At 45.9% G+C, this 13265-nt stretch overlaps 1 protein-coding gene across 1 annotated transcript in view; it reads left to right on the top strand.

Annotated features, from left to right (window-relative positions):
- LOC106578205 (SH3 domain-containing protein 19) overlaps positions 1-13265 on the top strand; it is a gene marked incomplete at its 5' end in the record, with an annotated part of 42604 nt that overhangs the window by 20690 nt on the left and 8649 nt on the right. The window contains 5 exon segments of the mRNA XM_045711583.1: positions 2984-3407; positions 5934-6465; positions 11373-11597; positions 11694-11752; positions 11884-12110. Of these exon segments, the coding sequence (XP_045567539.1) occupies positions 2984-3407; positions 5934-6465; positions 11373-11597; positions 11694-11752; positions 11884-12110 (1467 nt within the window).

The following is a 13265-nucleotide window of genomic DNA, read 5'->3' as shown; positions in this document are numbered from 1 at the left end:
TGCCCTTAGGTAGCCTGTTTCTGGTCCCAGGTTCAGGAATGGCTGAAAATGCATAACATTGCATAACATCTAAATGCATAACATCTAAAATTGACCCTAGAAATAGTAATGTTGGGAGATCTGGAGAGACCGGGTCAGTCAATTACTAATATACTAATTCTCTTAGTAAAAGTATTTATCTTCAACTCGCAATATGTGGATTCTATTCGATTACATAGATTGATATTGTACGTTAAACATCACAGCATAGTTGAAAGATATGTGTTGCGTGGAAACCCGAAGTGGGTGGCCAGCAGAGATACATGGGATGGGCTGAGGGAAGCTGAGGGTTGGTATGTGGAATTGGAGACAAGTGGGAGTGGAGTTGCTGTGTGAGAGAGAGAATGATGGTCAAAGATAAAAGTAAAAAATAAAGTCAAAACAAAACATAAAAAGTACATTTGAATGACAGGAGATCGGCCAACATGCCCTTGAGCAGGTAATTGACCCTGGATGCTTCTGTTTGTCGCTCTGAATGGGAATCTGTTGGACGACTGGGATGATGTAGTTGTTGAGCAGCTTCACTGCAAGTATGTTGTATGTTTCGGATATTCAATTATAAAAATAATACAAAAGAAATAAATAATAAAAAATAAAGTATACAAATCCTAGTGGACAACCTGGTTCAGTCTGCTTTCCAACAGACACTGGGAGACGAGTACCAGAGCTCCAAGTCCAGGTCCAAAAGTCTCCTTAACAGCTTCTATCCCCAAGCCATAAGACTGCTGAACAATTAATCAAATGGCCACCTGGACTATTTACATTGACTACTTTATTTGCAGGTAGGGGTATTTGCATAGTCACTTTACCCCTACCAACATTTACAAATTACCTCCACTAACCTGTACCCCTGCACTTTACATTTTACATTTTAGTCATTTAGCAGACACTCTTATCCAGAGCGACTTACAGTAGTGAATGCATACATTTCATTTTTTTTTGTTGTGCTGACCCCCCCGTGGGAATCGAACCCACAACCCTGGCGTTGCACACACCATGCTCTACCAACTGAGCTCTTTATTGTTATTTTGTGTTACTTTTTATTTTCGTTTTTTTACTTTAGTTTATTTCAAATATGTTCTTAACTCTATTTCTTGAGCTGCATTGTTAAGTGCTTTTCACAGTAAGGTTGTATTCGGAGCATGTAAGAAATATTTTAAATTTGATTTGAAATTCACCTTTCAGCAGGACAATAACCTAAAACACAAGGTCAAATATACACTGGAGTTTCTTACCAAGACGACCTTGAATGTTCCTGAGTGGCCAAGTTACAGTTTTGACTTAAATCGGCTTAAAAATCTATGGCAAGATTTGAAAATGGCTGTCGAGCAATGATCAACAACCAACTTGACAGAGTTTGAAGAATTTTTAAAAGAATAATGGGCAAATATTGTACAATCCAGGTGTGCAAAGTTCTTTAAAGACTTACCCAGAAAGACTGTAATCGCTGCCAAAGGTGATTATTACATGCAGTGACTCAGGGGTGTGAATACTTATTTAAATTTGATATTTATGCATTTCATTTTCAATAATTTTGCAAAAAAATGTATCTTAAACTTGTTTTCACGTTGTCATTATGGGATATTGTTGTGTGTAGATGGGTGAGAAAAAATAATATTTTATCAATTTTGTCTCTACCTTCTTGCCCTCTGCGCCCAGTAATGTTTGTACCATGTTTTGTGCTCCTACCATGTTTTGTGCTGCTACCATGTTTTGTGCTACTACCATGTTGTAGTCATGTTCTGTTGCCTTGCTATGTTGTTGTCTTAAGCCTCTCTTTATGCAGTGTTGTGTTGTGTTGTCTCTCTTGTCCTGATGCGTGTTTTGTCCAATATTTATATGTTATTTATTTTGTATTTATTTTTTATGCCAACCCCCGTCCCCACAGGTGGTCTTTAACCTTTTTGGTAGGCGTCATTGTAAATAAGAAATTTGTTCTTAACTGACTTGCCTGGTTAAATAAAGGTTAAATAAAGGTTAAATAAAAATATGTAAATAATTTAGAATTCAGGCTGTAACACAACAAAATGTGGAATAAGTCAAGGGGCATTCAGGCTGCAACACCACAAAATGTGGAATAAGTCAAGGGGCATTCAGGCTGCAACAAAATGTGGAATAAGTCAAGGGTTGTGAATACTTTCAGAAGACACTGGATATCATTTCTGTGTATTTGATACCATTCCATTTGCTCCGTTCTTTTATGAGCCGTCCTCCCCTCTCCTCCCCTCCTCTCTCCTCCCCTCAACTGCCTCCTCTCCTCCCCTCCTCTCTCCTCCCCTCCTCCCCTCTCCTCCCCTCCTCTCTCCTCCCCTCCTCTCTCCTCCCCTCCTCCCCTCCTCTCTCCTCCCCTCCTCCCCTCAACTGCCTCCTCCCCTCCTCCTCTCTCCTCCCCTCAACAGCCTCCCCTCCTCCCCTCCTCGCCTCAACTGCCTCCTCCTCATCTCTCCTCCCCTCAACAGCCTCCTCCTCATCTCTCCTCCTCCTCTCTCCTCCCCTCAACAGCCTCCTCCTCATCTCTCCTCTCTCCTCCCCTCAACAGCCTCCTCCTCATCTCTCCTCCCCTCAACAGCCTCCTCCTCATCTCTCCTCCCCTAAACAGCCTCCTCATCATCTCTCCTCCTCCTCTCTCCTCCCCTCAACAGCCTCCTCCTCATCTCTCCTCTCTCCTCCCCTCAACAGCCTCCTCCTCATCTCTCCTCCCCTCAACAGCCTCCTCCTCATCTCTCCTCCCCTCAACAGCCTCCTCCTCATCTCTCCTCCCCTCCTCATCTCTCCTCCCCTCCTCTCTCCTCCCCTCAACAGCTTCCTGTGATTATGCACATAACTTTACATGACTATAAACTGTGACTGTAATTGCATGTACTAAAATAATTTTTGAACCCTCTCCTCCTCTCTCCTCTTCCTATCTCCTCCTCCTCCTCTCTCTTTCCTGTGTCTGGGACAGCCCTACCAGAGAACAGGAGACCTTCTCTGGCATCCAAACCCTCCATCCAGACTTTAATCCCAGCTCCAGTCCAGGATACTCCCCCAACCTTAGCCCCATCTCCAACCCCAAACCCAGCCCTAGTGGGGTCTACTCCCCCACCCCTAGTGGGGTCTAGTCCCCCAGCCCCAAACCCAGCCCCAGTGGGGTCTAGTCCCCCAGCCCCAGTGGGGCTTATTCCACCAGCCCCAGTGGGGTCTAGTCCCCCAGTCCCAGCCCCAGTGGGGTCTAGTCCCCTAGCCCCAAACCCAGCCCCAGTGCGGTCTACTCCCCCAGCCTTACCCCCAGCTCCAGTGCGGTCTACTCCCCCAGCCTTACCCCCAGCTCCAGTCCAAAGGAAAACCCCACCGGTCTCCACAGAGTCTGAACCTCCTCTTCCTCCTCGGTAAGTCTGTATCTGTGTCCTGGACTCCTGATAGACTGTATAGTCCTCCTCTTGGTTAGTGACTCCTGATAGACAGTATAGTCCTCCTCTTGGTTAGGTTAGTGACTCCTGATAGACTGTATAGTCCTCCTCTTGGTTAGTTTAGTGACTCCTGATAGACTGTATAGTCCTCCTCTTGGTTAGTTTAGTGACTCCTGATAGACTGTATAGTCCTCCTCTTGGTTAGTTTAGTGACTCCTGATAGACTGTATAGTCCTCCTCTTGGTTAGTGACTCCTGATAGACTGTATAGTCCTCCTCTTGGTTAGTGACTCCTGATAGACTGTATAGTCCTCCTCTTGGTTAGTGACTCCTGATAGACAGTATAGTCCTCCTCTTGGTTAGTGACTCCTGATAGACTGTATAGTCCTCCTCTTGGTTAGTGACTCCTGATAGACTGTATAGTCCTCCTCTTGGTTAGTTTAGTGACTCCTGATAGACTGTATAGTCCTCCTCTTGGTTAGTTTAGTGACTCCTGATAGACTGTATAGTCCTCCTCTTGGTTAGTGACTCCTGATAGACTGTATAGTCCTCCTCTTGGTTAGGTTAGTGACTCCTGATAGACTGTATAGTCCTCCTCTTGGTTAGTGACTCCTGATAGACTGTATAGTCCTCCTCTTGGTTAGTGACTCCTGATAGACTGTATAGTCCTCCTCTTGGTTAGTTTAGTGACTCCTGATAGACTGTATAGTCCTCCTCTTGGTTAGTTTAGTGACTCCTGATAGACAGTATAGTCCTCCTCTTGGTTAGTTTAGTGACTCCTGATAGACAGTATAGTCCTCCTCTTGGTTAGTGACTCCTGATAGACTGTATAGTCCTCCTCTTGGTTAGGTTAGTGACTCCTGATAGACTGTATAGTCCTCCTCTTGGTTAGTTTAGTGACTCCTGATAGACTGTATAGTCCTCCTCTTGGTTAGTGACTCCTGATAGACTGTATAGTCCTCCTCTTGGTTAGTGACTCCTGATAGACTGTATAGTCCTCCTCTTGGTTAGTGACTCCTGATAGACTGTATAGTCCTCCTCTTGGTTAGTGACTCCTGATAGACTGTATAGTCCTCCTCTTGGTTAGTTTAGTGACTCCTGATAGACTGTATAGTCCTCCTCTTGGTTAGTGACTCCTGATAGACTGTATAGTCCTCCTCTTGGTTAGTGACTCCTGATAGACAGTATAGTCCTCCTCTTGGTTAGTGACTCCTGATAGACTGTATAGTCCTCCTCTTGGTTAGTTTAGTGACTCCTGATAGACTGTATAGTCCTCCTCTTGGTTAGTGACTCCTGATAGACTGTATAGTCCTCCTCTTGGTTAGTGACTCCTGATAGACTGTATAGTCCTCCTCTTGGTTAGTGACTCCTGATAGACTGTATAGTCCTCCTCTTGGTTAGTTTAGTGACTCCTGATAGACTGTATAGTCCTCCTCTTGGTTAGTGACTCCTGATAGACTGTATAGTCCTCCTCTTGGTTAGTTTAGTGACTCCTGATAGACTGTATAGTCCTCCTCTTGGTTAGTTTAGTGACTCCTGATAGACTGTATAGTCCTCCTCTTGGTTAGTGACTCCTGATAGACTGTATAGTCCTCCTCTTGGTTAGTGACTCCTGATAGACTGTATAGTCCTCCTCTTGGTTAGTGACTCCTGATAGACTGTATAGTCCTCCTCTTGGTTAGTTTAGTGACTCCTGATAGACTGTATAGTCCTCCTCTTGGTTAGTGACTCCTGATAGACTGTATAGTCCTCCTCTTGGTTAGTTTAGTGACTCCTGATAGACTGTATAGTCCTCCTCTTGGTTAGTTTAGTGACTCCTGATAGACTGTATAGTCCTCCTCTTGGTTAGTGACTCCTGATAGACTGTATAGTCCTCCTCTTGGTTAGTTTAGTGACTCCTGATAGACTGTATAGTCCTCCTCTTGGTTAGTGACTCCTGATAGACTGTATAGTCCTCCTCTTGGTTAGTGACTCCTGATAGACTGTATAGTCCTCCTCTTGGTTAGTGACTCCTGATAGACTGTATAGTCCTCCTCTTGGTTAGTGACTCCTGATAGACTGTATAGTCCTCCTCTTGGTTAGTGACTCCTGATAGACTGTATAGTCCTCCTCTTGGTTAGTGACTCCTGATAGACAGTATAGTCCTCCTCTTGGTTAGTGACTCCTGATAGACTGTATAGTCCTCCTCTTGGTTAGTGACTCCTGATAGACAGTATAGTCCTCCTCTTGGTTAGTTTAGTGACTCCTGATAGACTGTATAGTCCTCCTCTTGGTTAGTTTAGTGACTCCTGATAGACTGTATAGTCCTCCTTGTTATCATGTAGCTGCTCTCAAAGCAGTAGAAATGTAAAATAGTAATATAATAGTATAATAACTATGAATATCTTTCTTTGTGTATTCCAGACCACAAACACACTTTTAACCTGTCTCTCTCTCTCTGTCTCTCTCTCTGTCTGTCTCTCTCGGTCTCTGTATCTCTCTCTCTCTCTGTCTCTCTGTGTCTCAGACCCCAGGGAGGGGTTAAGATTCTCCCCCTCCGCCCCCCTCCCATAAAGACTGTTCCTGGTCGACCCCCACCTCCCCAGGCTATCTCCGCCTCCTCTACCACATTAGCTAATCAGCAGACCCCTCCCCAGGCTATCTCCGCCTCCTCTACCGCATTAGCTAATCAGCAGACCCCTCCCCAGGCTATCTCCACCTCCTCTACCGCATTAGCTAATCAGCAGACCCCTCCCCAGGCTATCTCCGCCTCCTCTACCACATTAGCTAATCAGCAGACCCCTCCCCAGGCTATCTCCGCCTCCTCTACCGCATTAGCTAATCAGCAGACCCCTCCCCAGGCTATCTCCGCCCCCTCTGCTATATCATCCAATCAGCCATCCCCTCCCCAGGATGTCTCTGCCCCCTCTACCACATCAGCCAATCAACAGGCTGTCCCCACCCCCTCCAATCAGCCGCAGGTTCAGAGGGCACCAAAGAGAGGCCCCCCTCTACCCCCCCGACCCAAGCCTGGACATCCCCTGTACAAGAACTACATGGTAAACACATACATCTACTGGCTGTACCCCCACTGTACTGTATATACATAAGTATGTAGACACCCCTTCAAATTAGTGGATTTGGCTCTTTCAGCCACACCCGTTGCTGACAGGTGTATAAAATCGAGCACACCGCCATGCAATCTCCATAGACAAACATTGGCTGTAGTATGGATCGTACTGAAGAGTCTCAGTGACTTTCAACGTGGCACCGTCATAGGATGCCACCTGTCCGACAAGTCAGTTCGTCAAATTTAAGTCAGTTCGTCAAATATATACCTTACAGATATATACTGCTCAAAAAAATAAAGGGAACACTTAAACAACACATCCTAGATCTGAATGAAAGAAATAATCTTATTAAATACTTTTTTCTTTACATAGTTGAATGTGCTGACAACAAAATCACACAAAAATAATCAATGGAAATCCAATTTACCAACCCATGGAGGTCTGGAATTGGAGTCACACTCAAAATGAAAGTGGAAAACCACACTACAGGCTGATCCAACTTTGATGTAATGTCCTTAAAATAAGTCAAAATGAGGCTCAGTAGTGTGTGTGTGGCCTCCACGTGCCTGTATGACCTCCCTACAACGCCTGGGCATGCTCCTGATGAGGTGGCGGATGGTCTCCTGAGGGATCTCCTCCCAGACCTGGACTAAACCATCCGCCAACTCCTGGACAGTCTGTGGTGCAACGTGGCGTTGGTGGATGGAGCGAGACGTGATGTCCCAGATGTGCTCAATTGGATTCAGGTCTGGGGAACGGGCGGGCCAGTCCATAGCATCAATGCCTTCCTCTTGCAGGAACTGCTGACACACTCCAGCCACATGAGGTCTAGCATTGTCTTGCATTAGGAGGAACCCAGGGCCAACCGCACCAGCATATGGTCTCACAAGGGGTCTGAGGATCTCATCTCGGTACCTAATGGCAGTCAGGCTACCTCTGGCGAGCACATGGAGGGCTGTGCGGCCCCCCAAAGAAATGCCACCCCACACCATGACTGACCCACCGCCAAACCGGTCATGCTGGAGGATGTTGCAGGCAGCAGAACGTTCTCCACGGCGTCTCCAGACTCTGTCACGTCTGTCACGTGCTCAGTGTGAACCTGCTTTCATCTGTGAAGAGCACAGGGCGCCTATCTTGGTGTTCTCTGGCAAATGCCAAACGTCCTGCACGGTGTTGGGCTGTAAGCACAACCCCCACCTGTGGACGTCGGGCCCTCATACCACCCTCATGGAGTCTGTTTCTGACCGTTTGAGTAGACACATGCACATTTGTGGCCTGCTGGAGGTCATTTTGCAGGGCTCTGGCAGTGCTTCTCCTGCTCCTCCTTGCACAAAGGCGGAGGTAGCGGTCCTGCTGCTGGGTTGTTGCCCTCCTACGGCCTCCTCCACATCTCCTGATGTACTGGCCTGTCTCCTGGTAGTGCCTCCATGCTCTGGACACTACGCTGACAGACACAGCAAACCTTCTTGCCACAGCTCGCATTGATGTGCCATCCTGGATGAGCTGCACTACCTGAGCCACTTGTGTGGGTTGTAGACTCCGTCTCATGCTACCACTAGAGTGAAAGCACCGCCAGCATTCAAAAGTGACAAAAACATCAGCCAGTAAGCATAGGAACTGAGAAGTGGTCTGTGGTCACCACCTGCAGAACCACTCCTTTATTGGGGGTGTCTTGCTTATTGCCTATAATTTCCACCTGTTGTCTATTCCATTTGCACAACAGCATGTGAAATGTATTGTCAATCAGTGTTGCTTCCTAAGTGGACAGTTTGATTTCACAGAAGTGTGATTGACTTGGAGTTACATTGTGTTGTTTAAGTGTTCCCTTTATTTTTTTGAGCAGTATATAATCTACCTGACAGGTGTAGCATATCAAGAAGCTGATTAAACAACATAATCATTACACAGGTGCACCTTGTGCTGGGGACAATAAAAGCCCACTCTAAAATGTTCCGTTTTGTTACAACACACAATGCCACAGATGTCTCAAGTTGAGGGAGCGTGCAATTGGCATGCTGACTGCAGGAATGTCCACCAGAGCTGTTGCCAAAGAATTGAATGTTCATTTCTCTACCATAAGCCACCTCCAACGTCATTTTAGAGAATTTGGCAGTACGTCCAACCGGCCTCACAACCGCAAACCACGTGTATGGCGTTGTGTGTGGGCGAGCGGTTTGCTGATGTCAATGTTGTGAACAGGTGATGGTGTGGTGATGGTGTGGTTATGGTATGGGGCAGGCATAAGCTACAGACAATGAACACAATTGCATTTTATCAGTCACAATGCACAGAGATACCGTGATGAGATCCTGAGGCCCATTGTTGTGCCATTCATCCGCCTCCATCACCTCATGTTTCAGCATGATAATGCACAGCCCCATGTCGCAAGGATCTGTACACAATTCCTGGAAGCTGAAAATGTTCCAGTTCTTCAATGGCCTGCATACAGACATGTCACCCATTGAGCATGTTTGGAATGCTCTGGATCGACGTGTACGACAGCAGTGTTCCAGTTCCTCACCAATATCCAGCAACTTCTCACAGCCATTGAAGAGGAGTGGGACAACATTCCACAGGCCACAATCAACAGCCTGATCAACTCTATGTGAAGGAGATGTGTAGCGCTGCATGAGGCAAATGGTGGTCACACCAGATACTGACTGGTTTCTGATCCACACCCCTACCTTTTATTTTAGGTATCTGTGACCAACAGATGCATATCTGTATTCCCAGTCATGTAAAATCCATAGATTAGGGCCTAATGAATTTATTTCAATTGACTCATTTCCTTATATGAATTGTAACTCAGTAAAATCTTTGAAATTGTTGCATTCATATTTTTGTTCAGTATATGAGCAGAATTACTGTCTTACCTCAATTAGCCACAAAATCCCTAGTTTGAAAGCGACGTTTTTTTCTGGAAGCTGAGCTGCGCCATTTTCCGGTCAGCCCCCTAGCGATGTGCGTTCTAGCCAATGAACTTCAGCCCCTCGCCATTTGAGCGACAGCTAGCAAGATGCGCACACACAGAAGAGTGAGAGAGCAATGACGTGGTACACGTCTGTGCATATGTGATGTAACACGCAATTATGGGGACCACTTTTCACTCATTTACTTTCAGAACTACTGTCAAAGTTTTTTTTATTTTTTAAGTACCAGAGAATCTCTTTAAGGTAAAGTTAAGGGTTAATGTTTGGTTTAGTATTTGTTATGGATCCTCCTTAGGTTATTCCATTTCTTCCGAGATACATTTTTTTATATTTTATTAACAATACCTTCATTACAGAATTCACAACACTGGTATAATCAGTGTTAGCATGTCTGAAGGGTCTGGGTAGGTATAATCAGTGTTAGCATGTCTGAAGGGTCTGGGTAGGTATAATCAGTGTTAGCATGTCTGAAGGGTCTGGTAGGTATAATCAGTGTTAGCATGTCTGAAGGGTCTGGGTAGGTATAACCAGTGTTAGCATGTCTGAAGGGTCTGGGTAGGTATAATCAGTGTTAGCATGTCTGAAGGGTCTGGGTAGGTATAATCAGTGTTAGCATGTCTGAAGGGTCTGGGTAGGTATAACCAGTGTTAGCATGTTAGCATGTCTGAAGGATCTGGGTAGGTATAACCAGTGTTAGCATGTTAGCATGTCTGAAGGGTCTGGGTAGGTATAATCAGTGTTAGCATGTCTGAAGGGCCTGGGTAGGTATAACCAGTGTTAGCATGTCTGAAGGGTCTGGGTAGTTATAATCAGTGTTAGCATGTCTGAAGGGTCTGGGTAGGTATAATCAGTGTTAGCATGTCTGAAGGGTCTGGGTAGGTATAATCAGTGTTAGCATGTTAGCATGTCTGAAGGGTCTGGGTAGGTATAACCAGTGTTAGCATGTCTGAAGGATCTGGGTAGGTATAATCAGTGTTAGCATGTCTGAAGGGTCTGGTAGGTATAACCAGTGTTAGCATGTCTGAAGGGTCTGGGTAGTTATAATCAGTGTTAGCATGTCTGAAGGGTCTGGGTAGGTATAATCAGTGTTAGCATGTTAGCATGTCTGAAGGGTCTGGGTAGGTATAATCAGTGTTAGCATGTTAGCATGTCTGAAGGGTCTGGTAGGTATAACCAGTGTTAGCATGTCTGAAGGGTCTGGGTAGTTATAATCAGTGTTAGCATGTCTGAAGGGTCTGGGTAGGTATAATCAGTGTTAGCATGTTAGCATGTCTGAAGGGTCTGGGTAGGTATAACCAGTGTTAGCATGTCTGAAGGATCTGGGTAGGTATAACCAGTGTTAGCATGTCTGAAGGATCTGGGTAGGTATAACCAGTGTTAGCATGTCTGAAGGATCTGGGTAGGTATAACCAGTGTTAGCATGTCTGAAGGGTCTGGGTAGGTATAACCAGTGTTAGCATGTCTGAAGGGTCTGGTAGGTATAATCAGTGTTAGCATGTCTGAAGGGTCTGGGTAGGTATAATCAGTGTTAGCATGTCTGAAGGGTTTGGTAGGTATAACCAGTGTTAGCATGTCTGAAGGGTCTGGGTAGGTATAATCAGTGTTAGCATGTTAGCATGTCTGAAGGGTCTGGGTAGGTATAATCAGTGTTAGCATGTTAGCATGTCTGAAGGGTCTGGTAGGTATAACCAGTGTTAGCATGTCTGAAGGGTCTGGGTAGTTATAATCAGTGTTAGCATGTCTGAAGGGTCTGGGTCGGTATAATCAGTGTTAGCATGTTAGCATGTCTGAAGGGTCTGGGTAGGTATAATCAGTGTTAGCATGTTAGCATGTCTGAAGGGTCTGGTAGGTATAATCAGTGTTAGCATGTCTGAAGGGACTGGGTAGGTATAATCAGTGTTAGCATGTTAGCCTTGCTCATTTACCTTTATTCCATTTAATGAACTCCTTATATGGGTGTCTCAGAAACAGGACGTCCTGGTTCTGTTGGAGAAGACAGACTCCGCCCACGATGACTGTCTCCTGGGGGAGGAGTCAGGTCGGGTTCAAGGGTCACACATTACTGTCACCACCCCTCTGCCTGACCAATCACAGCCTCCCGACGACCAACACAACCAATCGGATCCCGCATCGGATGACAAGAGCCAATTGAAGCCTCCCTCTGAATACAAGAGCCAATCAGAACCTCCGGTAAAATACGCCACATATATCCTTGCAAAAATATTTGTTTTATTTTTTCTTATTTCATCTTTCTATTTTGCATTATCTCTCCATTTCCTCCTTTAGTCCATCCTCCCATCTCAGACCAGTGTAGAGAAGACCCAGCAGGTTACAGCACCTGTCAGGTGAGATACACAGACAGACAGACCAGACAGACAAGACAGACAGACCAGACAGACAAGACAGACAGACCAGACAGACAGACCAGACAGACAGGACAGTGGTGAATTGTTATCCCGTCTCTGTGTCTGCGTAGCGGTCCGAGATGTGTGGCGCGGTTCGACTACGAGGGTGAGGAGGAAGACGAGCTGACCTTCTCCGAGGGTGACGTCATCGCTCTGACGGAGGTGATTGATCAGGAGTGGGGGCGGGGTCAGATCCACGGGCGAATAGGAATCTTCCCCTTGGCCTTCACCGAGATCCTGGAGGAACCGCCCCCGTCGGCAGGGTTACAGCCCGTTGTCGTGACAACTGAATCCTCAGGTGAGCGATACCCAGACCTTGATTAGACTTTAACCTTCTTGACCAAAGCCAAACATAATAGACCTACATAGATTTGGCAAACTGGATTCTAGTGGAGGGCTGTATGTGTTGATCCTATAACCTTGTCTTTATGTCCTGTGAGGCTGGTTATCCTATAGTCTTGTCTTTCTGTCCTGTGAGGCTGGTTATCCTATAGCCTTGTCTTTCTGTCCTGTGAGGCTGGTTATCCTATAGCCTTGTCTTTCTGTCCTGTGAGGCTGGTTATCCTATAGTCTTGTCTTTCTGTCCTGTGAGGCTGGTTATCCTATAGTCTTGTCTTTCTGTCCTGTGAGGCTGGTTATCCTATAGTCTTGTCTTTCTGTACTGTGAGGCTGGTTATCCTATAGTCTTGTCTTTCTGTCCTGTGAGGCTGGTTATCCTATAGCCTTGTCTTTCTGTCCTGTGAGGCTGGTTATCCTATAGTCTTGTCTTTCTGTCCTGTGAGGCTGGTTATCCTATAGTCTTGTCTTTCTGTACTGTGAGGCTGGTTATCCTATAGTCTTGTCTTTCTGTCCTGTGAGGCTGGTTATCCTATAGTCTTGTCTTTCTGTACTGTGAGGCTGGTTATCCTATAGCCTTGTCTTTCTGTCCTGTGAGGCTGGTTATCCTAGCCTTTCTGTCCTGTGAGTCTGGTTATCCTATAGCCTTGTCTTTCTGTCCTGTGAGGCTGGTTATCCTATAGTCTTGTCTTTCTGTCCTGTGAGGCTGGTTATCCTATAGTCTTGTCTTTCTGTCCTGTGAGGCTGGTTATCCTATAGTCTTGTCTTTCTGTACTGTGAGGCTGGTTATCCTATAGCCTTGTCTTTCTGTCCTGTGAGGCTGGTTATCCTAGCCTTTCTGTCCTGTGAGTCTGGTTATCCTATAGCCTTGTCTTTCTGTCCTGTGAGGCTGGTTATCCTATAGTCTTGTCTTTCTGTCCTGTGAGGCTGGTTATCCTATAGTCTTGTCTTTCTGTCCTGTGAGGCTGGTTATCCTAGTCTTTCTGTCCTGTGAGGCTGGTTATCCTATAGCCTTGTCTTTCTGTCCTGTGAGGCTGGTTATCCTATAGCCTTGTCTTTTTCTACTGTGAGGCTGGTTATCCTTGTCTTTCTGTCCTGTGAGGCTGGTTATCCTATA

This window comes from Salmo salar, unplaced genomic scaffold (assembly GCF_905237065.1).
Source record: "Salmo salar unplaced genomic scaffold, Ssal_v3.1, whole genome shotgun sequence".
NCBI classification, from domain to species: domain Eukaryota; kingdom Metazoa; phylum Chordata; class Actinopteri; order Salmoniformes; family Salmonidae; genus Salmo; species Salmo salar.
The sequence above is the reverse complement of the archived record's forward strand: the minus strand, read 5'-3'. Positions and strand labels throughout refer to the sequence as shown.